The sequence below is a fragment of the Orbicella franksi genome, chromosome 2, assembly GCF_964199315.1.
Source record: "Orbicella franksi chromosome 2, jaOrbFran1.1, whole genome shotgun sequence".
Classification (NCBI taxonomy): domain Eukaryota; kingdom Metazoa; phylum Cnidaria; class Anthozoa; order Scleractinia; family Merulinidae; genus Orbicella; species Orbicella franksi.
In genome coordinates this window covers 29,140,124-29,166,810 of record NC_138146.1, presented here as the reverse complement: position 1 = coordinate 29,166,810, position 26,687 = coordinate 29,140,124, and the positions used below count along the sequence as shown (strand labels likewise).

The window sequence follows — 26,687 nt, the reverse complement described above, 5'->3', positions numbered from 1 at the left end:
AACAGTCACCAGTTTTTTTTGGTTTACGTGGCATATAATGCGAACTTGAGGTTTCCATCATAGGGGAAAAAGATAAAGCGCTTTTAGTTAACATAATATCATTTAATAATCCTACGCACTAACCGCCGCGAAGAGAGATAATGTACTTAGGCGGCATCCCAACAGTTGTTTCGTGCAAAGTCTCCATTTTAATATTTTTCTTGGCTTATGATGCGAACTTTAGGTCCCGCGTTGTAGAACGATTGAATCTTTTGGCTCATCACAATGTGTTTAATTTTATCGTTACATAAGCTAAATGACATTTCTATTACGATACAGCATTATAGAGGAACAGAATGAATACATGAAAGAGCAAATACTGGTAGTGCTGCTGGCATCTGAAAATGAATGTTATTTCTGTCATCTATGATGAGTATCATGAGGTGTAACCATCATCCAGCTCCCGTAGCACAGTCGGTTAGAGCGTCGTACTTATAAGCAGTGCTGGCGTGAACCGCCGAGGGTGCTGAAGTAATGCGAAGGTCGGGGGTTCGAGCCCCCCCGGGAGCACTGGTTTTCCTTTTTAACTAATCTTGAAAGAAAAGTCTTCTTTTAATGTAATGATCATGCTGCAGTTGGCTGAGAAGTAACCAGTTACGCTCAACAGATATGATACTCAATTTCAGATCAGCTTTTGGCCTTTTATCAGTTATTATTAAAGTGCACCTAACCCCCAAAATTTTTTTTCGCTAAAACGAATCTAGACTTTATTTGAAGCATTTGGGCGAAGAAATTTTTGAATTTGGTTGAATCCTCGATTTTCTGTGCCCTTTCAAAGTCGCGCTTGAAGTGTTTCACGACTGCGTTTTAGGGAGTCTGGGGCGGCGGTATCTGATGACGTCTACCCAGGAACCAAACACAATAGCGCTTCAGTCAACTCTCTGTATTTGCTCGAGAAAATGGAACACAAAACTAATCGTTCCGATGTATTTTGGCACTAAAACGTCCAAGTTTTGTCTCAGAATCATTTCTTTTTCGTCACTGGAGTCAGAGTTAAGTTTCGATTCGGAAGACTCCGAAATAAACTTCGATCGAGCACGTTCGACAACTGTGAACTCACTACTTAGAGCTTTGAGAGCAATTTACAATATTTCAAGCGACGAAGGGGAGGACTTCTTTGCGGACGAGCTGCTTGTATATTAGGAATGGAAAGCTAGATACGAAGTGGAGGAGCAGGCAAACGAAAAGCAGGAAAGAAAACTCGAGGACTGCTTTGGATGGTAATTTCGTCAACTAAACATAAGATTCCCACGCGTGTTTATAGCCCGTTCACATTTGTCCTTAGCGAGAATGTATTTTGTCAATGTGTGATTGTTCTGTTAAATCCAGTTTGTGTTTTACTTTCAGTTGAATGCTTCATGTTTATAAGAGCGACGTATGTGTTGCAGTATTGGAGACTTGATGACCTCCAAAACATTGGCTTCGATCGATTGAAAATCGTATTGTTTGGACCTGTATTTTTGAAGCTGCGGGAAGCAAGGCGGAAGGAAACATTTCATACAATTACCGATTTCATATTGTCACACTTTTTAAGTCGTAACTCCAAATAACCAATGTAAATTGATCTTAAAGTTTGCAGTGAAATTCGTCGGATAAAGGACCGTTCATTTTTTATAAGGTAGGGGGGGGGGGGGGCTGGTGGGATTTGAGGGGGGGCCATGCGAAAAAAATGGCTTTCGAGGGGGGGCCATCCCAAAAAAATAGGGGAAAAAGGGGGGGGTCACGTGAAATATTTTAGTAAAACTTTAAAATAGCATAATACTTGAATATCAAAAAAATTGCTATAGAATAAACATAGAAGGCAGGATATAAATTTATTACAAACTTTCCTTCTGCTTTAAAAAAACGTTTGGCGACAAAAAGCATTTGTAGCTACTGAAAAGAAGTATTTAACACTGTTATTTTCGAATGCAACTTTCACTGGAACTCATCTTCATCTCCGCTGTCGTCGAGTTCTTCGTCGCCGCTTGTGTTGCTATGGGAGTCTCTTTCACCAATGCTGTAAGAAGCAGCAATGCTTTCCGCCAGAGTGTACTCTTCAGGGTACATGAAGGTGTAAACATAATCTCTGACTTCCCGCTCAAGGTTGGTGGTGATTCTGCTTCTTGCAGCATTGGTGAAATAATTCCCTTCCAAGAGCTGTGCGATGTATGGCCCATCTCTTCTAAATATCGACGTGGCAACATCCTCAACTTTAAGACACTCTTCCGGGACGGCCGTTCTAGGAGGGTACACAAGGCATTGTGGAAGATCATTTCCTAGCGGGTTTCCAACACAGATTCCATAAACTCGTTGGACGTTGTTTTCAGTCCGCTTCCTCTTTCTTTCATTTGACTTTCTGCGGTTTTCTTTTTTCCTTCTCCTTTTGTTGATGTGCAGTTTGAGTATGCCTTTGAATATGCTGTTATAATTGCTCTTCTTATTTTCTAGTGCTTCCATGTCCTGCGTAACCTTCGTCAACTTAGCTTCTGTACACTTGATCTGTTTTACATTAAAACTGTGGGCAAATTGTTCGCCCTGCTTTAAAGCAAGCCCATTGGACTGAAAGAGTGTGGAATCGTGTTCCTTTACATCTTTCAATATGACATTCAACTTTTCCACCATTGCTCTGTGCTCTTTGATGGAGAAGTTCAGTTTTCTTCCATCACTGGGCTTCAACTGGTACCCTTGCATGGAAAACTCACTCGCCCTTTCTGAACAGCCATCCGCACCTAGAAAAATTGCTTCTTTTGCATGTAAGATGTCAAACTGCCTGGATCGTTCAGCTGTAAACCTTTTCTTAAAAGACTCGTCGCTTTCGCCATTATTGCGCATTTTGGAATGAGCCTCTTTCATGATGCTCATGTAGTAATGCGCTCTTTCCCCGATTGGATTAACAATATAAAGAAGAAAGAGCATGGAAGTGGCAGGCTGGTTTTATCTGACCCAGAGAGCGTTGCTCTATTTGCAGATAAGTTTATTGTCAAATCGAAGTTTGTGGTGGATTATCTTCAGCATCTCGAAGTGCTGGAATTTAAAAGGAAAAGGAGAGCAGAAAAAAAGGCAAAGTTAAGTAGGGAGGAGGATTATCCTTGGACTGAGTTGTGCGAAGATCTAACCAAGCTTAAAAAGCTACGTGTTCCAGAACTAATCAAGCACTCAAACCACCACGGGCTGAAGCAGCATTTGAAAAGCAGCAAGAGTGAGAAAGTAAAGGCAATTGTAAGACATTCATGCTTGCAGCAGAAGAGTCCTCTCAGAGCTGGCCAACCAACACAGAGAAATGCCAGGACATTGACACAAAATGACAACAGGGCAAGTGCTGACAGCAGTGAAACGGATGAAAGTGACAATGATGAGTATGACAGTGATGCCATTGACTCTGGGGGAGAAGATGACTCGAGTGACGTCATTCTTGCATTCATCAATTCAGATGAGGAAGATGCTAATGAGAGGCCACTGGCCTCTCATTGGCACGCTCAGGGCGAGCCATAACTAGGAGATCCGAAATTGACTTCTCTTTCTTTTGATTTGTTTTTTAAACAACAGCTCTCTGTCGTATAGAGATTGTAAATATTGTCTTCATAGTGAGCACAATAACGTGAAGTAGGGGGATAATAGAGAAATATTAAAAAAGTTGAAATCTAAATATTGTTTGTTCAATTTTTTTTTTGGGGGGGGGGGTCATCCCAAAAAATGACCGCTATAAGGGGGGCCATGTGAAAAAATTGGTAAGCTGAGGGGAGTCATGCGATTTTTAAATAGTGCTTCCCAAATCCCACCAGCCCCCCCCCCCCTCCCTCATAAAAAATGAACGGTCCCTAAGCGAAAAGGATGTGTTCCCTAAGCGGTCCGCAGATAATGTTACGCGGTCATATTTTTGACGCTATTGCACAGAATCTTTGTCGCACTGCTGATTTCCAAACCTTCGAAAAACTCTGTGAGTCTAAAAATTTTGTTATCATGTAATTCTAAAGGATTAATCTTCGACTTTCATCTAAATCGAAAGAGAAATAAGTGTTGGTTAGCGGCGTACAGTTGCAATCTATTTACATATCAGTATAACGCTTCTTTATCATGATCAAATCACACAACTTTGCCGATTATGTTATAAATACTGCGGGATTGGAAGATATAGGTTGTCGGTAGTATTTCTAGAAATTGCTGGTTAGCTTTAAGCAGAAAATTTATGAAAATAGCGTTCGAAAGTCTGCGGAACAAATTCCAGTGAGAGTTCTTCAATGGTTCTCACAGATTCAGTTCGCTTGTTTCGGCTCGACAAAATCAACCATCGTTTACGTCTTTATTGCACCATTAGCCGATCATCGCCAGTAAATTGTACAGTATATCTTTCTTTAAATCTGGAATATTGCTGCAACAGCCGATAGCACCTCTGGAAGGCGTTTCAGCGCACTTTTTGAATGTGTATTGCACCATCCTGAAGGAAATGAGAGGACGTGAGATATCCAACCTTCCTGGGTAGACGTCACAAGAGCCGCTGGACCCATTCTCCTCAAACTCGGTCGTGAAACAACATGGCGGTGTTTTGGAGCTATTTTCGAGATTTCGCCGGGGCACAGAAAATCGAGGATTTAACGGAATCCAAAAAGTTTTTCGCAGAACTATTTCAAATAACAAGTAGATTCGTTTTAGCGAAAAAAAAAAAATTGGGGTTAGGTGCAATTTAACCCTTTGAACACCAAACTTTCGCCAAAAATACCGTTTTTAACCGTTTAGTCAGGTTTTTTTAGCTGCCATGACGCTAAATAAGCCTAAGTTTTGCTAAAAACGGCTTTTTTTTTTACTAAAAGGAGAGATTTTTCGAGGATTAGGTACAAAATTGAGCAAAACTTCAAGTCCGGGCATGCGCACAAGCCAAATTTTTTTTTTTTTTGCTATTAACCGTTATCGATTTCGTTTGTTGGCCCTTTCCTGTCTGTTTTTCTCGGCCCTTTTACGCTGGCTACCTTTTGCATTGTATGTTCTTTCTGGCTGCAGTGAAAAGTTGGATGTTAATTACGGGCGAAGCCTAGAAATGGACCTTGATCAATCATAGGCGTTGTGGACCATTTTACCACCGTTTTTGCACCAAAACTGATAACCTTGTTTTTCGATTTGCCACGTCGGAATGTCGTCGATATCTAAACCTGACCATCATTGGTGCGGAAAGGGCTAGCCTAGCACTACTATCTGCTTATCAAGAATACCTGATGACATTTAAATTGATGACGTCACAAGTGGTACAAAGAGCACGACCATTAATTACGCGTAGTTGGTATTCAAAGGGTTAAAAACTGGATCTTTGGATAATGTACTTCAAGATCAAAGATCAGAGTTTTCGTTGGCTTAGCCATTATACCATTATACCATTATACCATTATACCATTATACCATTATACCATTATACCATTATACCATTATACCATTATACCATTACACCATTATACCATTATACCATTATACCATTATACCATTATATCATTATACCATTATACCATTATACCATTATACCATTATACCATTATATCATTATACCATTATATCATTATACCATTATACCATTATACCATTATACCATTATACCATTATATCATTATACCATTATACCATTATACCATTATACCATTATACCATTATACCATTATACCATTATACCATTATACCATTATACCATTATACCATTATACCATTATACCATTATACCATTATACCATTATACCATTATATCATTATACCATTATACCATTATACCATTATACCATTATACCATTATACCATTATACCATTATACCATTATACCATTATACCATTATACCATTATACCATTATACCATTATACCATTATACCATTATACCATTATACCATTATACCATTATATCATTATACCATTATATCATTATACCATTATACCATTATACCATTATACCATTATACCATTATACCATTATACCATTATACCATTATACCATTATACCATTATACCATTATATCATTATACCATTATATCATTATACCATTATACCATTATACCATTATACCATTATACCATTATACCATTATACCATTATACCATTATACCATTATATCATTATACCATTATATCATTATACCATTATACCATTATATCATTATACCATTATATCATTATACCATTATACCATTATACCATTATACCATTATATCATTATACCATTATACCATTATATCATTATACCATTATATCATTATACCATTATACCATTATACCATTATACCATTATATCATTATACCATTATATCATTATACCATTATACCATTATACCATTATACCATTATATCATTATACCATTATACCATTATACCATTATACCATTATACCATTATACCATTATACCATTATACCATTATACCATTATACCATTATACCATTATACCATTATACCATTATATCATTATACCATTATACCATTATACCATTATACCATTATACCATTATACCATTATATCATTATACCATTATACCATTATATCATTATACCATTATATCATTATACCATTATACCATTATACCATTATACCATTATATCATTATACCATTATATCATTATACCATTATACCATTATACCATTATACCATTATACCATTATACCATTATACCATTATACCATTATATCATTATACCATTATACCATTATACCATTATACCATTATACCATTATATCATTATACCATTATACCATTATATCATTATACCATTATATCATTATACCATTATACCATTATACCATTATACCATTATATCATTATACCATTATATCATTATACCATTATACCATTATACCATTATACCATTATATCATTATACCATTATACCATTATACCATTATACCATTATACCATTATACCATTATACCATTATACCATTATACCATTATACCATTATACCATTATACCATTATATCATTATACCATTATATCATTATACCATTATACCATTATACCATTATACCATTATATCATTATACCATTATACCATTATACCATTATACCATTATACCATTATACCATTATACCATTATACCATTATACCATTATACCATTATACCATTATACCATTATACCATTATACCATTATACCATTATACCATTATACCATTATACCATTATACCATTATACCATTATACCATTATACCATTATATCATTATATCATTATACCATTATATCATTATACCATTATACCATTATACCATTATATCATTATACCATTATACCATTATACCATTATACCATTATACCATTATACCATTATACCATTATACCATTATACCATTATACCATTATACCATTATACCATTATACCATTATACCATTATACCATTATACCATTATACCATTATACCATTATACCATTATACCATTATACCATTATACCATTATATCATTATACCATTATACCATTATACCATTATACCATTATACCATTATACCATTATACCATTATACCATTATACCATTATACCATTATACCATTATACCATTATACCATTATATCATTATACCATTATACCATTATACCATTATACCATTATACCATTATACCATTATACCATTATACCATTATACCATTATACCATTATATCATTATACCATTATACCATTATACCATTATACCATTATACCATTATACCATTATACCATTATACCATTATACCATTATACCATTATATCATTATACCATTATACCATTATACCATTATACCATTATACCATTATACCATTATACCATTATACCATTATACCATTATACCATTATATCATTATACCATTATACCATTATACCATTATACCATTATACCATTATACCATTATACCATTATACCATTATACCATTATACCATTATACCATTATACCATTATACCATTATACCATTATACCATTATATCATTATACCATTATACCATTATACCATTATATCATTATACCATTATACCATTATACCATTATACCATTATACCATTATACCATTATACCATTATATCATTATACCATTATACCATTATACCATTATATCATTATACCATTATACCATTATACCATTATATCATTATACCATTATATCATTATACCATTATATCATTATACCATTATACCATTATACCATTATATCATTATACCATTATATCATTATACCATTATACCATTATACCATTATATCATTATACCATTATACCATTATACCATTATACCATTATACCATTATACCATTATATCATTATACCATTATACCATTATACCATTATATCATTATACCATTATACCATTATACCATTATACCATTATACCATTATACCATTATACCATTATGTCATGCTCTACAAGTTTGGTGAGTGTACGAGTAACCTTTCGGCGAGTTTTCACTCTTATTTTAATTTAGTTTTCTATATTCTGCGGGCTTTTTTGAATAAAACAATTATTCCACTCGCGCTTGTTGGATAAGAGAGGGTTATAGCCAACGAGGCGCGTAGCGCTTCGTTGGCTATGTACAATCTCATATCCAAGGCGCGCTTTGTGAAATAATTGCTAATATAACTTTCGCTAGACCTGCCGTCCCAGATATCCAAGAGATCACCCGGTATCAGTTTTGGACTACAAATGAGAAACAGTTGGTTTCAAGAAATAATTTTTTTTGCGGAAGTTCCAGTTTCACTTTCAGTTGTGAGAAAGAACTTTGATACTATAGTTTCCTATAAATTTTACATGCTTTTTGGGCCTTCTCTACTACAGCAGTCCATTTAACCGTAGATTTAAAATCAAGTGAGACTAGTTTATTATTGACATGTGTTATATCTGTTTTATGTACACAGCGAATCCCTTAACAGGTTACCAAGCTCCCGTAGCACAGTCGGTTAGAGCGTCGTACTTATAAGCAGTGTTGGCGTGTATTGCCGAGGGTGCTGAAGTAATGCGAAGGTCGGGGGTTCGAGCCCCCCCGGGAGCAGTGGTTTTCTTTTTTAATTAATCTATTTCAGAAGAAATGTTTCCTTTTCAAGATGAATATGGAAAATAATAAAAGAGATTTGAACAAATCTTTTCAACTTAATTATTTCGCCGATCCATTCCCTCGACCTTGAGGTTCCCGTGTTGTAGAACGATTGAATCTTTTGGCTCATCACAATGTGCTACATTTTATCGTTACATAAGCTAAATGACATTTCTATTAAACAATTAGATTATGAGCTCGAGATTTCTATTGCGTGATAGCTGACGAGGGCGCAGCCCTCGTCAACTATCACGCATAGAAATCGAGAGCAAATAATCTAATTGCTTTAGTATAAATCTACTAGTCGTTCTAAACTTTATCTAAATCCTCTTCATAGACACTTCGAAAACGCCAAGAAGCGGCCCTCATTTTGTTCACAAGGGCACATTGTTACGCTACTCACTATCTATCACAGAATAGATAGTGAGCAGCGTAGCGAATCAGAGAACGGCATTTGTGATAGAACGCTTGTAGATTTATACTAATACGATACAGCATTTTAGACGGAACAGAATGAATACAAAGAGCAAACACTGGTACTGCTGCTGGCATCTAAAAATGAATTTTATTTTGTCATCTATCATGAGTATCATATGAGGTGTAACCATCATCCAGCTCCCGTAGCACAGTCGGTTAGAGCGTCGTACTTATAAGCAGTGCTGGCGTGAATCGCCGAGGGTGCTGAAGTAATGCGAAGGTCGGGGGTTCGAGCCCCCCCGGGAGCACTGGTTTTCCTTTTTATCTAATCTTGAAAGAAAAGTCTTCTTTTTATTTAATGAGCATGGTGCCGTTGGTTGACGAGAAACCAGTTACGTTCGGCAGATATGTTTCAGATCAAATTTTGGCCTTTTATCAGTTATTATTAAAACCTGGTTCGTCGGATAATGTGATTCAAGATCAAAGATCAGAGTTTTCATTAGCTTAGCCATCATGGTATATTAGCCATTATACCATGCTCTTCAAATTTGGTGAACGTACGGGTAATCTTTCGGCGCGTGATTATTCTACTTTTAATTTAGTTTTCTATATTGTGCGGCCTTGATAAAACAATTATTCCACTCGCGCTTGTTGGATATGAGATGATTATAGCCAACGAGGCGCGTGACGTTTCTTTGGCTATCTACAATCTCATATCCCGGCAATGCGCGCTTGTAGAATAATTGCTAAATATAACTTTCGCTAGACCTGCTGTTCCAGATATCCAAGAGATCACCCGGTATTAGTTTTGAACTACAAATGAGAAACACTTAGTTTCATGGGATATTTTTCTTGCGGAAGTTCCAGTTTCACTTTCAGTTGTGAGAAAAAACATTTTTGATACTATAGTTTCCTATAATACAGCAGTCAATTTAACTGTAGACTTAAAATCAAGTGAGACTAATTTATTATTGAAATGTTTTATATGTGTTTTATATACATCGCGAATCCCTTGGCAGGTTACCAAGCTCCCGTAGCACAGTCGGTTAGAGCGTCGTACTTATAAGCAGTGCTGGCGTGAACCGCCGAGGGTGCTGAAGTAATGCGAAGGTCGGGGGTTCGAGCCCCCCCGGGAGCAGAGTTTTTTTTTTTTTAGTTTATTTATTTCAAAGTTTCCTTTTCAAGATGGATATGGAAAATTATAAAAGAGATTTCAATAAATTTTTCCAACTTAATTATTTCGCCAATCCATTCCCTCGACCTTGAGGTCCCCAAGTTGTAGAACGATTAAATCTTTTGGCTCGTCACAATGTGTTTAATTTTATCGTTACATAAGCTAAATGACATTTCTATTACGATACAATATTGTAGAGGGAACAGAATGAATACAAAGAGCAAACACTGTTATTATATCTCTCAGTTAGTACGCGCGCAGTGATTGGTCAATTTAGCGGGCCGTACTCTCCTGTACGGCTCGCTAAAATTTAAAGTTGGTTTTGTTGCCAAACTTTTTCGTGATTTATCGAAAAGAGTTCTTAACTTTTATAGCTTAAAACTTTCTTATACTCTAAATTATGTAATAAAGCCAGCTAACGACTTAAAAACAGTGTCAAACTGACTCGTTTTGCTTTCGAAGTGTCAGAAATTTGAAGCCTTTCCGAGTCCGCGTGAATAATAGAAATCGTTTCCTAACCCCTCAGACACAGTAGAGATATAATAAATATTTTACTAACCTCGTCTTCTCGGTCCGCACTGTAAGTTACGGATCCTCGTTTTTTTCCCTTCGATTTATGACCCGCGCGCTTCGCGCTTGGGTCATAAATCGAAGGGGAAAAAACGAGGATCCGTAACTTACAGTACAGACCTCGAACTCTGTTAGTAAGAGGTATGTACTGCTGCTGGCATCTAAAAATGAATGTTATTTCTGTCATCTATCATGAGTATCATGAGGTGTAACCATCATCCAGCTCCCGTAGCACAGTCGGTTAGAGCGTCGTACTTATAAGCAGTGCTGGCGTGAACCGCCGAGGGCGCTGAAGTAATGCGAAGGTCGGGGGTTCGAGCCCCCCCGGGAGCAGGGTTGTTGTTTTTTTTTTAATTTAGTTATTTCAAAGTTTCCTTTTCAAGATGAATATGGAAAATAATAAAAGAGATTTGAACAAATTTTTTCAACTTAATTATTTCGCCAATCCATTCCCTCGACCTTGAGGTCCCCAAGTTGTAGAACGATTGAATCTTTTGGCTCGTCACAATGTGTTTAATTTTATCGTTACATAAGCTAAATGAAATTTCTATTTCGATACAGCATTGTAGAGGGAACAGAATGAATACAAAGAGCAAACACTGTTATTATATCTCTCAGTTAGTACGCGCGCAGTGATTGGTCAATTTAGCGGGCCGTACTCTCCTGTACGGCCCGCTAAAATTTAAAGTTGGTTTTGTTGCCAAACTTTTTCGTGATTTATCGAAAAGTGTTCTTAACTTTTATAGTTTAAAACTTTCTTATACTCTAAATTATGTAATAAAGCCAACTAACGACTTAAAAACAGTGTCAAACTGACTCGTTTTGCTTTCGAAGTGTCAGAAATTTGAAGCCTTTCCGAGTCCGCGTGAATAATAGAAATCGTTTCCTAACCCGTCAGACACACAGTACAGATATAATAAATATCTTACTAACCTCGTCTTCTCGGTCCGCACTGTAAGTTACGGATCCTCGTTTTTTTCCCTTCGATTTATGACCCGCGCGCTTCGCGCTTCCCGCCATAAATCGAAGGGGAAAAAACTCGGTTCGTAACTTACAGTGCGGACCTCGAACTCGGTTAGTAAGAGGTATGTACTGCTGCTGGCATCTAAAATGAATGTTATTTCTGTCATCTATCATGGGTATCATAAGGTGTAACCATCATCCAACTCCCGTAGCACAGTCGGTTAGAGCGTCGTACTTATAAGCAGTGCTGGCGTGAACCGCCGAGGGTGCTGAAGTATTGCGAAGGTCGGGGGTTCGAGTCCCCCCGGGAGCACTGGTTTTCCTTTTTATCTAATCTTGAAAGAAAAGTCTTCTATTTAATTTAATGAGCATGGTACAGTTGGTTGACGAGAAACCAGTTACGTTCAGCAGATATGATGCTCAATTTCAGATCATATTTTGGCCTTTTATCAGTTATTATTAAAACCTGGATCGTTGGATAATGTGATTCAAGATCAAAGATCAGAGTTTTCATTGGCTTAGCCATCATGGTTTATGAGCCATTATACCATGCTCTGCAAATTTGGTGAGCGTGCGGGCAACCTTTCGGCGAATTTTTATCCTAATTTTAATTTAGTTTTCTATATTTCGCAGTCTTTTGAAATAAAACAATTATTCTACTCGCGCTTGTTAGGTATGAGATGATTATAACCAACGAGGCGCGTAGCGCTTCGTTGGCTTTCTACAATCTCATATCCAACGCGCACTTCTGGAATAATTGCTAAATATAACTTTCGCTAGACCTGCCGTTCTGAATATTGAAGGGATCTCGCGATATCTTTTTGGACTACAAATGAGAAACACTCGGTTTCAAGGAATATCTTTATTTGCGGAAGTTCCAGTTTCACTTTCAGTTGCGAGAAAAACATTTTTGATACTATAGCTTTGCTTTAAAATTTTCATACTTTTTGCATTGGGCCTTCTCTAATACAGCAGTCTATTTAGCTGTGGGCTCAAAATTGATGTTCAAAGTAAACCTTATTTATTGTTGAAATGTTTTATATGTGTTTTATATACACCGCGAATCCCTTGGCAAGTTATCAAGCTCCCGTAGCACAGTCGGTTAGAGCGTCGTACTTATAAGCAGTGCTGGCGTGAACCGCCGAGGGTGCTGAGGTAATGCGAAGGTCGGGGGTTCGAGCCCCCCCGGGAGCACTTTGTTTTTTTTTTAAATTTATTTATTTCAGAAGAAAAGTTTCCTTTTCAAGTTGAATATGGAAAACAACAAAAGAGATTTGAACAATTTTTTTTTTACTTTTTAGAACCTGCGATCAGAGGCGACCATCTCGGTAAGTTTTGTAGCCGATATATCAAGCGAGATCAGTCGACTTATGATAATCCGGGAACGTATGTGTAAAATTCAGGAGAACTCGAAGCGAGCGATCAATCCGGCTAATGCGTTTGATGTCAGTCTTGCAGCTTTCTTTCGCCCTGGATGAAGTCTAGAAATACTGTTCAGAAAATTATTTTTATAACTCCGCTTAGACAGAAGTAAAAAGGATAATGAAAGAGATTTAACGACTAAATGTGTTAGAGAATAGTACTGGGAAAGCGTTCCCTCACGGAATCTGCAGTGAAGCCGTAATTCAGTTTTCTGGCAGCTCACAGGATACAGTGACTCCTGGTTGGTTGAAAACGAGCCACATTTTCTGCAGACAGAGATACCTAAAAATTCATACCACTTCATTTTCATTTAGGGGATAAACGCGATATTTGTCGTGTGGAGCAGAGGTCCTGCTCGAGAGCATATCTTTTTAAAATTGTAATATCAATGAAAAGCAGGAAGTAAATATTATACAATAGGGTCACGAGATAAGTAATTTTCTAGATTTCATAAAATAAAAAGCTTCAGGCTTGTAATGTATAGCCCTCGGGCACTATATGCTCCTTAAGCTTCCAACCTCGACGACCTTGTAGGTCCTTATAGTTCTTACAGTGGTAGTGCCACGAGGACACCGAATGCTGTTCATGATCTTCTTATCTTAAGTTTTATTTGAAAACTAATAATTGTTTAATCTGTTTATTTTAAGTTTCCGGATCCTAAGATGGTTATTGGGCTGCCAATTTCAACTCGAGATGATACGAGTGAGGTGAGTGAGGTGACAAAACCTATTAGGAAAAAATTACAGTTTTTCAGACGAGAGTCGAACCCATGCCCTTCCGCACACTACTTGACGAATGGCATATAATGCTACGAAAGAAATTACAGTAGAACCTCCAGTAACGACCACCTCTTTTTATCGGCAAAAAATTTGTCCCGAACATGTTCATTCACAAGGTGGCCGCTGTAGAATGGTTCGTCCGCACAATAATATGTACTTCATAACTATAGACGGAACCTGGAGAATTACTTTGATAAATTTATATATTTTTATTCAAAAACTGAGAGTATTTCTAATCTACTGTTGGTTTTACTTCGTGCCTTGATAGTTACAGTGATGCAACAAAAGCATACAGAGTACGATCACTGCAATCACGACGGACTATGAAACAAAAGGCCATTTCCGAGATACCTTGTGCCTCTGTTTCAAAACGAGTCCTGGTACAAAACATTTCATATTAAATGAGTTTGATTTGTATGAAAAAGGACCTCTGGCCGGAACACGTTTTCTTATGAATGGTTTTGCCTGAAGACTCGTTTTGACACAGAGACAAAAGGCAACTTGGAAATGGCCTAATCTGATGAAAAAGTTACAAAATGTATAACAAAAAGTGCAACAGAATTCGCAATTTTAAAATTCACGTTTGCACTTGTGAGCCTTGAGCTAGCTCCAACAATGTTAACAATATTGAATGTATTCGAAGATGTGAAGTTAGTCTATCATTGTATGGATTTTCAACTAAGCTATGTCTAGGTATTCTTTTGATGCTAAGAGTTTTTGGAATGTCCGACAATAACATATAATTAGGGAACCTTTCGAAAAGGCACATCTTGGTCTAGGCCACACGTGAGCACTACATCTGTGACCTTCTTCCAGTAACGGAACACTTCCCATAAGGGACCTTACACGTGGTCCATAGAATGCTCCACTTTGGGAATTCGACTACGTTTGTTTCTATTTCGGAAGCATGCTTTTCTCAGGGATTCTTTTTCCTTGTCCAGTAATGTCTTTGTTGTTTTAGAAACATGAGTTCTAAGCCTGACTTAAGTTCAGAGTCAGAGGGTAAATATTGATCCTCGACTAGTTCATCCTCAAAATCCGCTTCAGTTAATTCCACTTCATCTTCTGAAGTTGTAAAGCTGCTTCTCCGCGAAGAAGCTGTGTAAACTTGTTCATCCAGTGAATCTACTTTGATTCCATCGCGGTTTGATCGAATATGTTTTATCACCACAATACCAACCACAGCTCCTAATACGACGATACCAAGGACTATGCCAGCTGTTGTTACGACTATTGAGGTCGTGTTCTCTCGTTCAGGGACCTGAGAATGAAGAGATTTAGCGCAAAGAGTTAATTTTGTTACGAAGATGAACCAAATCTATGATTACTAAGACTGATATATTTTTTGGTAAACTTTGGATCTGTCCACACTACGCCGGTGCAATTTGAAAACGGAGGTTTCACTCTGAAAAGGCATCAAATGTTTTCCGTCCACGCTGAATCGGAAGAATTTGAAAACCCAATAATCACCGGTCTTTTTGGATTTGTGTTTGAGGAAAACTCGGTCAAGGAAATCACACAATTATCAAGACACTGTCGTTTTTGTAAAGCTCCGTTTGCGTGACGGATTAGTGTGGACGGTACTGGCCTAACCTTAGAAATAAGGCTGTGTTTCTAAATCTCACGGCGTAGTGTGAAAACTGCCTGAACCAGTAATAGTCAATCAATGATCTGACCATTAGATTCCATGACACAAATTCTCAATCGGTCAGTAATCATAATTTACCAGCAGCATCTTCCAAAAAAATAATATCGATCTAGTGATCGCTTATCTTTTTCAACCACAAACAATCGCATATTTACAGAAAATATTTTGTTAAATTTCGATCTCTGTACTCGACTTACTCTGATCGTTTTTATGATTGTCTTTGTTCTCTCATTTTTATTCGTTTCTTTGTTATGTGGAGCAGTGCTAGCAAGAAATGCATCCATCATTTTCTCTGAGTTTCGCAGTTTCTCCAATTCCTCCAGTTTGTCAACTTGTTTTTCTTGCGGTTTTTTCTTGCGCTTTATAGATCCATCTTTAAGAGGGATCTTCCTAGAAGAGGAGTCTTTACTTTTATGGCCTGCAGAAAATGAGAAATACAATGTAAAACATTATATTTGCATTCACACGATTACCTATGCGTTATAAATTTAGGGTTTAAAAGGTACAACATTTGCCTGATGCTGTAGATTTAAGATTTGATCAATGCTCAACAGGAAAAGAAAAAATGTTAAGAAACACCACAAAGAAATAAATATTATTGAAACAAACTGTGAGGATAAACTAACATTAGGGAAGAAATTAATGTACATGCTAGTAGGCGATTTGTGTCCGCACGTCGAACAACCTAAAGTAAAATAAGTGAAGAAAAATATTGTATATTCTTTCCCTTTCTTGAGAAACCCGATCTGAACGCTTGTGAAACTGTCGCCGGATTGGGGACACAGGAGTGAACTATTTGACCTCGCTAATCTGACACAGTTCACGTGTCATACATGAATCGCACCCGTCACATAGCACACTGGTTGCGATAAAACTGTATTTATAAAACAGAACGCACGAAGGTTTTTTTTTCATACCTGAAACCAGACTGCCGTTTTGTTTCTCTGGCGTGTAGTAGCAGAGAAAAAACATGTGATCTTTCTCCGCCCGATGGATGCCGTACGGACATTCGCCACCCTCGTAATCAATATTGCCTCGGTCCTCGTCGTCAAATTTGACGAACTCTGTGACCACATTCATTCCCTTCACCTGAAATATGACAATATATTTTAATATAATGCAACTGTTAGACCAAAAACGTTTGATTAACAGTTTGAACGGCATAGACTAAATAAAAAATTTAATAGGTAGGAGTAGAATACAAATCAGTGCGAAAATGAACAGAGCTCAGTGTTAACTAGAGCGGCTTTCACCTGAGTACATTCCCAACTAATTCGCATTTGCTTTACTATGCATAACAATTGGTTTAAAAATCTCGCGCTGCTTTCTCAACCAATCAGTAGTAACAAGAGACAATGAGTGGTCTCTTGGTAGCAAAACCTCAGTAAACTAATTGTAAGTCACTCGCACACGTTTTCCCGCGCTTTGCATCGGCTATATGTGTTTGCTTGGAGTTTTAATTGGTTGACTGGATTGTCTATGCCCCTTTATGATTGGCCAGAGTAGTTCCTTTGGTTTTACGACACTCTTTTGAAAGCCTCTCTAAGCACGAAAAGAGTTTATTTTTTACTTAAGTCCGCTAATTCTGTTAAACAATAGAAAACACTCCCCACATCATCCAGCTCCCGTAGCACAGTCGGTTAGAGCGTCGTACTTATAAGCAGTGCTGGCGTGAACCGCCGAGGGTGCTGAAGTAATGCGAAGGTCGGGGGTTCGAGGCCCCCCGGGAGCAGTGGTTTTCCTTTTTATTTATCTTGAAAGATAAGTCTTCCTTTTATTTAATGAGCATCGTGCAGTTGGTCGACGAGAAACAAGTTACGTTCAACAGATATGATGCTAAATTTAACTAAAAGTTTTAGCTGTTTATCACTTAGTATAACTTTCCCTAGAGCTTCCATTCCAAATATTTAAGAGATCACCCGGTTTTTTTTTCAAATTAAAAATGAGATACACTCGGTTTCGAAATATTTTCAGTGGAAGTTTCATTTTCAGTTGCGAAAACAACATTTTGATACTATAGTGTCGCTATGGTATTTCCATACGTCTTAGGTCCTCTCTAATTCAACGGCCCATTTAGCTTTAATTATTGACACTTATTCAATATTAAAATATATGCTCTATACGTGTTTTGTATACATCGCGAATCCCTTAGCAGGTTATCAAGCTCCCGTAGCACAGTCGGTTAGAGCGTCGTACTTATAAGCAGTGCTGGCGTGAACCGCCGAGGGTGCTGAAGTAATGCGAAGGTCGGGGGTTCGAGCCCCCCCGGGAGCAGTGGTTTTCTTTTTTAATTAATCTATTTCAGAAGAAAAGTTTCCTTTTCAAGATGAACATGGAAAATAATAAATGAGATTTCAACAAATTTTTTCAACTTAATTATTTCGCCGATCCATTCCCTCAACCTTGAGGTCCCCGCGTTGTAGAACGATTGAATCTTTTGGCTCATCACAATGTGCTTAATTTTATCGTTACGTAAGCTAAATGACATTTCTATTAAACAATTAGATTATGAGCTCGAGATTTCTATTGCGTGATAGTTGACGAGGGCGCAGCTTGAGTGCACTATCACGCTTCGAAATCGAGAGCAAATAATCTAATTGTTTTAGTGCAAAATCTACTGGTCGTTCAAAACTTTGTCTAAATCCTCTTCTTAGACACTTCGAAAACGCTAAGAAGCGGCTGTCATTTTGTTCACAAGGGCACACTGTTACGCTACACACTATCTACAACAGAATAGGTAGTGAGTAGCGTAGCCAATCAGAGAACGACATTCGCGATAGAACAGTAGATTTATACTAATACGATACAGCATTTCAGAGGGAACAGAATGAATACAAAGAGCAAACACTGGTACTGCTGCTGGCATCTAAAAATGAATGTTATTTCTGTCATCTATCATGGGTATCATGAGGTATAACCAGCATCCAGCTCCCGTAGCACAGTCGGTTAGAGCGTCGTACTTATAAGCAGTGCTGGCGTGAACCGCCGAGGGTGCTGAAGTAATGCGAAGGTCGGGGGTTCGAGGCCCCCCGGGAGCAGTGGTTTTCCTTTTTATTTATCTTGAAAGATAAGTCTTCCTTTTATTTAATGAGCATCGTGCAGTTGGTCGACGAGAAACAAGTTACGTTCAACAGATATGATGCTAAATTTAACTAAAAGTTTTAGCTGTTTATCACTTAGTATAACTTTCCCTAGAGCTTCCATTCCAAATATTTAAGAGATCACCCGGTTTTTTTTCAAATTAAAAATGAGATACACTCGGTTTCGAAATATTTTCAGTGGAAGTTTCATTTTCAGTTGCGAAAACAACATTTTGATACTATAGTGTCGCTATGGTATTTCCATACGTCTTAGGTCCTCTCTAATTCAACGGCCCATTTAGCTTTAATTATTGACACTTATTCAATATTAAAATATATGCTCTATACGTGTTTTGTATACATCGCGAATCCCTTAGCAGGTTATCAAGCTCCCGTAGCACAGTCGGTTAGAGCGTCGTACTTATAAGCAGTGCTGGCGTGAACCGCCGAGGGTGCTGAAGTAATGCGAAGGTCGGGGGTTCGAGCCCCCCCGGGAGCATTTTTGTCTTTTTTATCGCGCAGTATGAAGAAATTTCGAAACATAACTAACTTGAATAAAATTTGGTTTACCGGTAAATGAACTCTCTCCAGTTTCTTACCTTCTTTTTGCACATCTCCAATTTATCATAACCCTGGAAAGAATGTGCCGTTTTATAGCGTTACGTTTTGTTCGCTTCTTCGTTAAATATCGTGGAAAACTACCGAGGGTGGTCTGATCTAATCTTACGTACTACATTTTTTCGATAGTTTCTCCCTGAATTTCCCACTTTTTGGTTTCGTTCGCTCAAGCTATTCAGCTGTAAACAAAGCTGGATCTCAAATAGTGTTTGTTTGCTTGTTTGTTTGTTTGTTTTTGATAAACTCACCTTCTGGCAAAGTATCGAATCATAGGCAAATAACAAGAACGGAGCTTTGTTCGGCAAAGCGATTTCCTGGCTGGCAGAACCAGTTGTGCTGCAACAGAAAAAGATCTTGGTGTCTTCATTGAAAAGACCCTCGGGTAACACGCCTTCTCTGGAGTTTTTGTTGTCTTTGTTTTCGTCATCCCATATGACAAAACCCTCGTCAAGACCTGTAGGACAACTTGAGCCTTTCTTGTAGATGCAGTATTTTCCATCTGGCCACCTGGAAAAGACATACATGTAGTTAGGAAAAAAAAAAAAAGGCAAAATGCCCCCGGGGGGGCTCGAACCCCCGACCTTCGCATTACTTCAGCACCCTCGGCGGTTCACGCCAGCACTGCTTATAAGTACGACGCTCTAACCGACTGTGCTACGGGAGCTGGATGATGGGTACACAAAAAACCCCGCTTATATATTTTTTTTTAGATGCCAATGGCAGTATTTGTTTGCTCTTGGTATTCATTGTGTTCCCTCTACAATACTGTATCATAGTTTTTGCAACGATAACAATTAGCTTACTGTGTTGAGCCAAAAAGATTCAATCGCTCGTCAGCACGGGAACCTGAAGGTCGTGTTAAGGTTGCATCAAGTGCGGGGTAAACAATAAAAATGGTGACTTTGCGCGGAGCAAGTGTTCGAATTTCGCTTAATTACATTACCTCTCTTACGTCTGAGGAATATGAAATTATGATATATTGATTAAAAAAAATTTAGCTTCTTTTCACCCAAGGAATATTTCTAACGACCATTACGGATGATGATGCTTTTGAACTTTGTTATCTAAAAAGGTGCAATTGACAGCTGGGCACAGATTTAGCAAATATGATGACTTTCTAAATTCTGTATCGTTCTTTACTTCTCCTCTTTTTATCATTATTGTTTTCACAGTGCGACGATAACTTTGTGCTGAAACCATTTCTTAGAATCAAACTTAAGACAAGGGCAAAAATGCACGCACTGCTGAGAAGTGTGGTCGAAACGCAAGATTTGGTTGAATGAGTTATTGGGGAGTTATTTTCTCAGTAATGGAGATAAATTTCGCAGAAAATTTCTGCCCACCTTCCTCCGCCTTCTTCGTCCATCTTGATGCAGAATTCATGTTTTATTCCTTCATCGCTGAATTCACCGGCCAAATGAAAACTGTCTGAATGCTGATTTTCCGTTCCATCATCTTCAGTGTCGTGAAACCTGTACCCAGTCTTCCATTCGAAGCCATCGGCCATGGGACAGCCATCAACTGGCTTAGGAAGTCCATAAGTCCCTGATGGCCATTTGAGCTCTGTTTACAAATAAAAGTTCATTAAACTCTGAGGACACTTCACTTCTGGCATATTTGCCCATATAATAGTCTGAAATTTCTACTAAGATCTAAACTTACATTTCAACGGATTCTAAAAGTATTTGTGTATTCGATTAAAATGACCTTTTTCAAGAGAGAATGCCCTCGCGTTATTTTTTTAAATTTTTTTGTCATTAAGCTTTTTTTAGAAAAAATGGATACTGGTATCTATAACAGCATATCTAAAAGAACGAGGAAAAAAATACACGGAGAACCTCCTGTAACTCTCATCTCCAATACATGGACAGTTCCGATAAGCAGACATTACATCTGTGGTCCCCGTCTGGGGGGACTCCCATCATTAAACAGTGACTGTTTTTCCATGTTGCAGGCAAATTCTTCACCATATATATATGCACAGACACCTATCATAAGATCGCTCTAAGGGTATTTACAGGAGTATCTGCTTTTTTCATTAAAAACTGGATCATTGGATAAGGCAATTCATGAGTTTTTATTGGCTTAGCCATCGTGGTATATGAGCCATTATACCATGCTCTACAAATATGGTAAACCTACGTGTAATTCTTTAGGGCGTTTCTATTATTATTATTATTATTATTATTATTATTATTATTTCATTTTAGTTTTCTATATTTTTGGGCGTTTTTAATAAAACAATTATTCCACTCGCGCTGGTTGGATATGAGATGTTATAGCCAGCTCATATCCAACACCCGCTCGTGGAATAATTGTTAAGTAAGAGACCGTTACTTTGCCCGTACTTACCATTAATACAATGTACTCACCAGGAGTTGAAGGTAGTGACTTTTTACTTGTCCTAGGAGACTTCTTTAAGCGAGTGTCTTTTTCAACGCTCTTTTTATCTTTGTTTATCCTTTTGTTTCTTTTCTGACTGTTATCATTCAAGAGCTCTTCAAGACTTACATCTCTCTTGCTTTCCTCCACATTGTTGTTCAAGGTTTTGCCGGATGCTGGGTCAATCGACGTTTCAGACTCGATGAGGAGCCCGGGCGAACTGGTGACTAGTGAACTTCTTTCCTGCCGCACATTACCAACAGTTCCTAGAATTCGAATCTCGGTGTCTGGAATTCGCTTAACGTAATATACTGGAGCTGCAAGTAAGAGAAAAATCATTGTGCCCTCCTCAATGTATGAAAATAGTTTTTCTCCAAGCTTAACGCTCAAATCGTCAGTCATGTCCCAAATGCACCATGTTCAATCAGAGGCCGCTTAAAGGTTAATATTTGTAATAAGTAATATATATGACTCTCAGTAAACAGCAGTGTTTTTTTTACATCGCTATACTATGGATATGAAATTTTTGATTGGCGAAGACAGAGCTATTTATTTCTTGTGCCTTTCGTTTTCCGAAATCTTTATTTTTTGCATTAAGGAATTAATTAATGAAATGTTATATTTTATTTATTTACTTTTATTTACTCAAATTCAATTACACAGATGATCAAAATAAAACAAAATAAAGAATTTAAAAATATATTTACAAGTATAAAACGGAGATATCTGAGTATTATGCATGTAGTCACACAAAATGTACGTTATCACATAAAAACGGTATTAACCTCTGTCATTTTCAGTTGTATATCATGACAGGTATCTTACCCAAGTCATATTCCACAAACGAGCAGAGTTCCAGCAATACAACAAAAACAAGCTTGAAAGGAAGAGTCATCTTTCAGGAATTACTGGAATAGTATTCATCTCTATTGTAATTGAGCTGAAAAACAATGAAACAATACATTATTCTGTGATTATATAGGCAATCAAATTTTGGCAAACATGTACATACGTAAAAATGATAACTAAGCGCAAAAATCAGTTTGATACCCCATAGAGTTTAGATGACACTTTGCACAGAATTGTTGAAAATCGTCAAAAACACTGGCTGAGCAAATATTCGGGAACACGGGCTCAGCCGGAGTTCCGGGAAGGCGTCGAAAGAAAAGGAAAAAAAAAATTGAATCAAAACAGCCAGAAGAAAAAGTGAACTGTCTATGCATAAATTGCCTACTCCAATACTTCATATGTAATGATGTAATGGAGCAGCTCAGTCAAAATTGCTCTCAGTGCATACAACTTTGGAAATTTGTTACAAATATAATTTCGAGAGGCAGTCTTGAAACGTCGTATGCCCTGAATGCAGTACATCGTGTATATATATCTCGTATTGCATTGGTCGTGACTGGCTGCCCTAGCATACTAGTTCTCTAAGAGCACAGGTATTCCCTACAGATAATGTAGTCTCTGGTTCGTTTTCCTTTAGTTTGTAATGCTGCGTTCTCTACGTCAGGTAAACGATATTAAACGATGCTTCTGATTGATGTACAGTCATAGCACGGTAATCATCTCAACGAACCTTGAATCTCTCTTGGCGAGCCAGAAGGATTTTTATCCTACGGCAAAAAGAAGCATTCTAACATTTTAACCCCGCTTTTAAAGTCATTTACTCGTTTATTTGCACGAAAGTGCGAAAAATTTTCATCACGTAACTTCAAACACGTAATTTATCTAAACAATATTATTTACTTTAGCATATGAACCCACGTTATAGCTATAAGGACTATTGAAAGACGTTTAAACGAACCAGGGTGGCATCGAGTGGCAGCAACTGTCAAATTTTGTCGAACTGAGAACTATGGACAAACCCCACACAAGTGAAAATAATTATCAATGTTTTATTTTGGGCTGATCTAGCTCTTGTTTTGGTTTAGTGAAGCATTCACTTGGAAAGACTTCGACCACAGCTTTCGTAATTTTTAAATCATGTAAAGTTATTTCCCAATTTTTTTTGCTGATATCAATATTTGCGCAGTTTTTATTTTTAAACCATAAAATAACGAGAGATAATTAGAAATTTTGTCCTTTTGAATGAAGAAATAATGCTATTGCTGAAATAGTTGATCTCTTAACTATTCACTTTTTACTACAATTAAAGCAATCTTCGAAATGCGACAAATCTGTTTCCCTATACTAAAATTTGTCGCTTAAATACCCACCCAGATAATTCAGTTCCGTTAGAGTAAAACCGTGTCAAATAAAAGAAATCTATTTTCATAGCTGCAACTAATAATCACGGCTAGCGTTTGTGAATTGAAACAAAGCAACCATAAAAACTAACAACGTGACTCGAACCCAAACTGACTTCATAGTATCTAATACAATATTCACCCAATCAAACATGAACACAGATTAAGACATTTCAGAACTAACTTCGCTCAATTATATCAATAAGAACGTTTTAAAACGTCTTAAAAATAATTCCCTATCGACCTTACCTTTACTGAAGGTTTTAGGGGTCCGCCATATTTCTTTTCACAACATTTCTCTATGAATAAATTAACACGAACCCTTCAGTTAGATAATAACCCGCTCAACCGCACAACAAACAGGTCTCTTATGACGTCACAGATTTCAAGCCCTCTTATTTCGAGACTGCGCTTGATCAATTGTTGAAAGAGTCAACGAGGGAAACTTGGCGATTCTTTTCCTATTTACTATCGCTTGACAGAACAGTGTCAAGAAAATTTGATCACTGGCATTTTACGGATGAGTTGGCTGTCGTTTATATTAGAAGGGAAGGCTGATAACAGGTGGAGGGGGGGTGGTGCATTGTCGTCTGAAACAATGAATATATGGAGCGATGGGAGGACATTTTGGGGTTAGACAAGATGTCGCCACTGCAGGACAAGAGGCAGGATCAATTTCAGTGTATAGAAATAATTGCCTATAGCTAGTTGTAACAACTGTTTCCTATTCGTGCTTTCTCAAGCAATTATCTTGTTTTAGGATTGAGATGATTGCAGCTAATGAAGCGTTTGACTCAAGCCGCAGACTAAACTCTCTCGCTCTATATACGCTGGGCGGATTTAAAAACGTATTTTCAGATAATTTTTACTTCTCTTAAACAAAGTAGACTGAACTAATTCAAGTTTCCGCCGGGAATGAGTGTTTCTGCTAAAACTGAAAAAGCGTTTGTATTTTTAGCAAGGCGACTCAGGCCCTTTGTAATTAGAGAAATATCTACGATAGTAGTTGCAGTGCTAGGTTAGGGTTGGCTTACAGTTTCTCTCAAATGCCAATAAACAGCGTCAAAGGCGTGCGCCAACGCTCCAACTAGAGCGTATTCATTCCATTCGTGTTACATGACCTACATGCCAAAGCTTATAAATTCGACCGAGGTCCTTATACTGGGAAACTGGTACGAGGTTGGGGTTGTAAAGCGAGCGACTGAGTGCATGAAAACCAAACTAGAAATAAGACATTTCTACATGCATTTTACTGGTAGATCATTGTTACTCAAAAACCACGACAGTGATCTTAGAGTACGACAGTGACATATGGGATCCGGCCCAGTGACTCGTCAGTCGTCAAGTTTCCAGGAATTCAACTTGAGCCTTGAGGCTGTAAAAGCTCTAAACCCCTAAACTGCGTAGATTTGTTCTTACACACACGAAACATTTACAACAGTCAGAAAAGTTCACTACTTCATTTCTCCCTTTGATCTGTCACTTTAAGACAAAATTATAAATTCCAGTTCATGTCAGCTTTTAAAATATTTCATCACCAAATATTGAATGTGCTTGGTTAAATCAAGCAAATAGTCCGTCCTGCTTGCTTCATCTGCTTGTTGACCTGGAGTACCTTATATTGTGTTGCTAGCGGGCACAACGAGCAAGAAAACAATGGAAAGCAGGTATAATTTGTTTTGATCGAATCAGCGAGTTGCGTAGCGGCAAAGAAGTTAACGGCGCTTTACTTTTTGCCGGCAACAATGTGGAGATTTTCCAGCTAATTCATCAAAACCGCTACAGTAATCCACATTCAAAATAAACAGAAAGTACACTTGTGCTTTGAGGGATTTTTCAACGTACAAGTAATTCACCAGATGAACATTTCTACACCATAAGGTAAGAAACAAATTATTTTCATTAATATGCCTGAAATTTTGCCTTTTAAATGTACATGGCCTATATCAAAGTTGACAAAGACTGAAATCTCCATGTAATTGCAATCGCCAACTTTCGATTTTAAATACTGAATTCAGACGTATCAAATTTCATCTAAGATACCGTGAGACTTTCAAAGTGATTTCAGTTTTTGACTAATTGATTTGCAAAGCTAACAGTTGAACTTAAAATTAAATGAACATAAGTTTAGATCTGCAGAAACACAAATGTGCGAAAGTTGAGCTTTTAAAACTCGTTTTCTTCAAAAGCTTTCAAATGATAAAAGAGGTAAGAATTCTGTTGCAGCTTTTATTTCCTCGCGAGATTTATGTATAAGGAGACATTACCTAATCGACAGGTACAATTTGTCAAATTCGGTCATAGAGCAAAAAATATGCTTTCCCACTTCATATCATTGTCTT

The 26,687-nt window shown here is 37.3% G+C and overlaps 2 protein-coding genes and 12 non-coding genes across 15 annotated transcripts in view; 12 read left to right on the top strand and 2 right to left on the bottom strand.

Moving 5' to 3' along the window:
• The first annotated feature begins 438 nt into the window (after window positions 1–438).
• Trnai-uau (transfer RNA isoleucine (anticodon UAU)) lies at window positions 439–549 on the top strand. Its single transcript has 2 exons — window positions 439–476; window positions 514–549. It is a non-coding gene; the product is annotated as a tRNA-Ile (tRNA).
• Window positions 550–8,890: 8,341 nt separating this feature from the next.
• Window positions 8,891–9,001, top strand: Trnai-uau (transfer RNA isoleucine (anticodon UAU)). The gene is made up of 2 exons: window positions 8,891–8,928; window positions 8,966–9,001. It is a non-coding gene; the product is annotated as a tRNA-Ile (tRNA).
• Window positions 9,002–9,657: 656 nt separating this feature from the next.
• Trnai-uau (transfer RNA isoleucine (anticodon UAU)) lies at window positions 9,658–9,768 on the top strand. Its single transcript has 2 exons — window positions 9,658–9,695; window positions 9,733–9,768. It is a non-coding gene; the product is annotated as a tRNA-Ile (tRNA).
• Window positions 9,769–10,487: 719 nt separating this feature from the next.
• On the top strand, window positions 10,488–10,598 carry Trnai-uau (transfer RNA isoleucine (anticodon UAU)). Its single transcript has 2 exons — window positions 10,488–10,525; window positions 10,563–10,598. It is a non-coding gene; the product is annotated as a tRNA-Ile (tRNA).
• Window positions 10,599–11,426: 828 nt separating this feature from the next.
• On the top strand, window positions 11,427–11,537 carry Trnai-uau (transfer RNA isoleucine (anticodon UAU)). The gene is made up of 2 exons: window positions 11,427–11,464; window positions 11,502–11,537. It is a non-coding gene; the product is annotated as a tRNA-Ile (tRNA).
• Window positions 11,538–12,369: 832 nt separating this feature from the next.
• Window positions 12,370–12,480, top strand: Trnai-uau (transfer RNA isoleucine (anticodon UAU)). Its single transcript has 2 exons — window positions 12,370–12,407; window positions 12,445–12,480. It is a non-coding gene; the product is annotated as a tRNA-Ile (tRNA).
• A 770-nt stretch (window positions 12,481–13,250) lies between these two features.
• On the top strand, window positions 13,251–13,361 carry Trnai-uau (transfer RNA isoleucine (anticodon UAU)). Its single transcript has 2 exons — window positions 13,251–13,288; window positions 13,326–13,361. It is a non-coding gene; the product is annotated as a tRNA-Ile (tRNA).
• A 549-nt stretch (window positions 13,362–13,910) lies between these two features.
• Window positions 13,911–24,621, bottom strand: LOC145479142 (uncharacterized). 2 transcript variants are annotated; one of them, XM_081457405.1, is made up of 8 exons: window positions 24,595–24,621; window positions 22,922–23,036; window positions 22,087–22,413; window positions 21,058–21,277; window positions 19,963–20,221; window positions 16,934–17,105; window positions 16,214–16,434; window positions 13,911–15,629 (listed from the first exon to the last, which is right to left on the bottom strand). In XM_081457405.1, exons 2-8 carry the CDS (start codon window positions 22,989–22,991, stop codon window positions 15,285–15,287), a joined length of 1,614 nt encoding a protein of 537 aa, XP_081313531.1. In that variant the 5' UTR covers window positions 22,992–23,036; window positions 24,595–24,621; the 3' UTR covers window positions 13,911–15,284. The 2 variants fall into 2 exon arrangements, with proteins under 2 accessions (XP_081313531.1, XP_081313529.1); XM_081457403.1 differs by lacking the exons at window positions 22,922–23,036; window positions 24,595–24,621 and having other exon boundaries at window positions 22,087–22,533.
• Trnai-uau (transfer RNA isoleucine (anticodon UAU)) lies at window positions 17,638–17,748 on the top strand. Its single transcript has 2 exons — window positions 17,638–17,675; window positions 17,713–17,748. It is a non-coding gene; the product is annotated as a tRNA-Ile (tRNA).
• On the top strand, window positions 18,180–18,290 carry Trnai-uau (transfer RNA isoleucine (anticodon UAU)). Its single transcript has 2 exons — window positions 18,180–18,217; window positions 18,255–18,290. It is a non-coding gene; the product is annotated as a tRNA-Ile (tRNA).
• On the top strand, window positions 18,944–19,054 carry Trnai-uau (transfer RNA isoleucine (anticodon UAU)). The gene is made up of 2 exons: window positions 18,944–18,981; window positions 19,019–19,054. It is a non-coding gene; the product is annotated as a tRNA-Ile (tRNA).
• Window positions 19,485–19,595, top strand: Trnai-uau (transfer RNA isoleucine (anticodon UAU)). Its single transcript has 2 exons — window positions 19,485–19,522; window positions 19,560–19,595. It is a non-coding gene; the product is annotated as a tRNA-Ile (tRNA).
• On the bottom strand, window positions 20,268–20,378 carry Trnai-uau (transfer RNA isoleucine (anticodon UAU)). Its single transcript has 2 exons — window positions 20,341–20,378; window positions 20,268–20,303 (listed from the first exon to the last, which is right to left on the bottom strand). It is a non-coding gene; the product is annotated as a tRNA-Ile (tRNA).
• Window positions 24,622–26,120: 1,499 nt separating the features above from the next.
• LOC145479141 (uncharacterized) overlaps window positions 26,121–26,687 on the top strand; it is an 8,369-nt gene continuing 7,802 nt past the window's right edge. The window contains exon 1 of the mRNA XM_081457401.1: window positions 26,121–26,226. The gene's annotated coding sequence lies outside the window, so the exon portion shown is untranslated. The remainder of the gene's footprint in view (window positions 26,227–26,687) is intronic.

Coding starts and splice junctions, on each gene's coding strand:
- LOC145479142 (XM_081457403.1), bottom strand. CDS start 22,498: ATGACTGACGATTTGAGCGTTAAGCTTGGAGAAAAACTATTTTCATAC. Junction 20,222..21,057: donor GACGAAGAAGGCGGAGGAAG/GTGGGCAGAAAT, acceptor TGTCTTTTCCAG/GTGGCCAGATGGAAAATACT. Junction 16,435..16,933: donor AAACGGCAGTCTGGTTTCAG/GTATGAAAAAAA, acceptor CATTTTCTGCAG/GCCATAAAAGTAAAGACTCC.